At 49.6% G+C, this 1,368-nt stretch overlaps 1 protein-coding gene across 1 annotated transcript in view; it reads right to left on the bottom strand.

Moving 5' to 3' along the window:
- Nucleotides 1-930: 930 nt before the first annotated feature.
- The window catches only part of SETBP1 (SET binding protein 1), a 397,959-nt gene continuing 397,521 nt past the window's right edge, over nucleotides 931-1,368 (bottom strand). Inside the window, exon 7 of the mRNA XM_008057390.1 lies at nucleotides 931-1,363. Coding sequence (XP_008055581.1) covers nucleotides 931-1,363 — 433 coding nt within the window. The remainder of the gene's footprint in view (nucleotides 1,364-1,368) is intronic.

Below are 1,368 nucleotides of genomic sequence, written 5' to 3'. Positions count from 1 at the left end.
AAAAGACGATTTGTCACACACAGTTTGCATCCATGCAGACTGATAGATTTATAATTACATTATGTACAAAAACGTTTTAGTTTATTAAGGCAACCACAATTTGGATACTTTGTCCAAGGTGGCTTGATATAATTGGAGTGGTGAGACCCTTTTGAGTATTTTTTTTTTTTAGATAAGAACACTTACTCCCATTTGCTTTTGAGAATTATCAAGAGATACCGGACAAATCCTATTGTCTTTTTGTTTCCTTTTTTTTTTTCAACGACCTATGACAATTATTTGTATAAAAAGAGTTCAGGTCCCAAGGCGTTGCTAGACACTTTTGTTGTGGGTCTGGGGCTTCAGTTTCTGTGGGAGATTAAAACCACTTTATTCTGGCTATGCTCTGCTGATGTGTTTTAAGTATAAAAATAACCTGGTTGGCTCCTGGGTCAACATATCCTTGGCTGCTCTGAGTTACTTACTGAAAAGACTCTATCACAATGGTTGGGATTTAAAGCCAGGTTCTTGGAACAGCAGCCAAGAGTGCCCTTTACAGCACAGGTCAAGGTTACATTATTTAGGTGTGTACCGAGAAAAAAGAAGGCAGCCAGTAAGTTAATGAAAAGATATATGAAAGTACAATGGGCAACGAAAAAGTAGGAACAGACGATGCTAGAACTCAGTGCTTGTGCGACAGAGGAAGCTAGGGAAGAACAGGAACGCAGGTCTAAGGTGGCCTATCACTAGACTCCCACCTTCCGATCACAGGACCCCATCTGAGAAACTGTATCGTGTATTGCTCAGAAACAGATTCATGTCACCTGACGATGATGCTAGTAGCCCCCCATCACCCAAAGCCTAGCAGAGCTTGAAAACCAAAATCAATCAAAACCAGCGACACAGAAGTGGGTTCCTTACAGCAATGCCAGCTGAGCAATCTGTAGCTCTTCACGCCTTGGAATGTTTCCTAATCCGGGGTGTTTTCCCCCTCGGATCTTTCCGGCCAGCAAAAGAAACGCGACTCAAGGGCGCACCTGGGCGAGAGGAGGTGGGCGGGCAGGCGGCCACGGGGCGTACCCCGAGCTCTCTCCTCCCCGACGGGTCTCGCTCTCGCCCGGGCATGGAAAGGGTCTGGCCACAAGGAAGTGCCACCTGGCTGGGAACTGCTGTGTCGCGCCGACGAACTTGTGGAGGGGCGGCCCTGCCTCGATTTCCCCAGAGCTCAGCCCCATCCTCTGGCCCCATTCTGCCCGCCCAGCTTCCGGAGAGAGGGGCCTCGCGTCCCTGCAGGGGGAGTTCTGCCCCCACCCAGCTCGCTGCACTTCCAAGGTGGCAGTTCTCTCCGCGCAGGCGCAGAGGCCCAGACCCCCCCCCACCCCCGCTAGG

Source organism: Carlito syrichta, unplaced genomic scaffold, assembly GCF_000164805.1.
Source record: "Carlito syrichta isolate Samal-C Ts95f unplaced genomic scaffold, Tarsius_syrichta-2.0.1 Scaffold302990, whole genome shotgun sequence".
NCBI lineage: Eukaryota > Metazoa > Chordata > Mammalia > Primates > Tarsiidae > Carlito > Carlito syrichta.
Note: the sequence above shows the minus strand (reverse complement) of the source record. Positions and strands in the feature narration are given on the sequence as shown.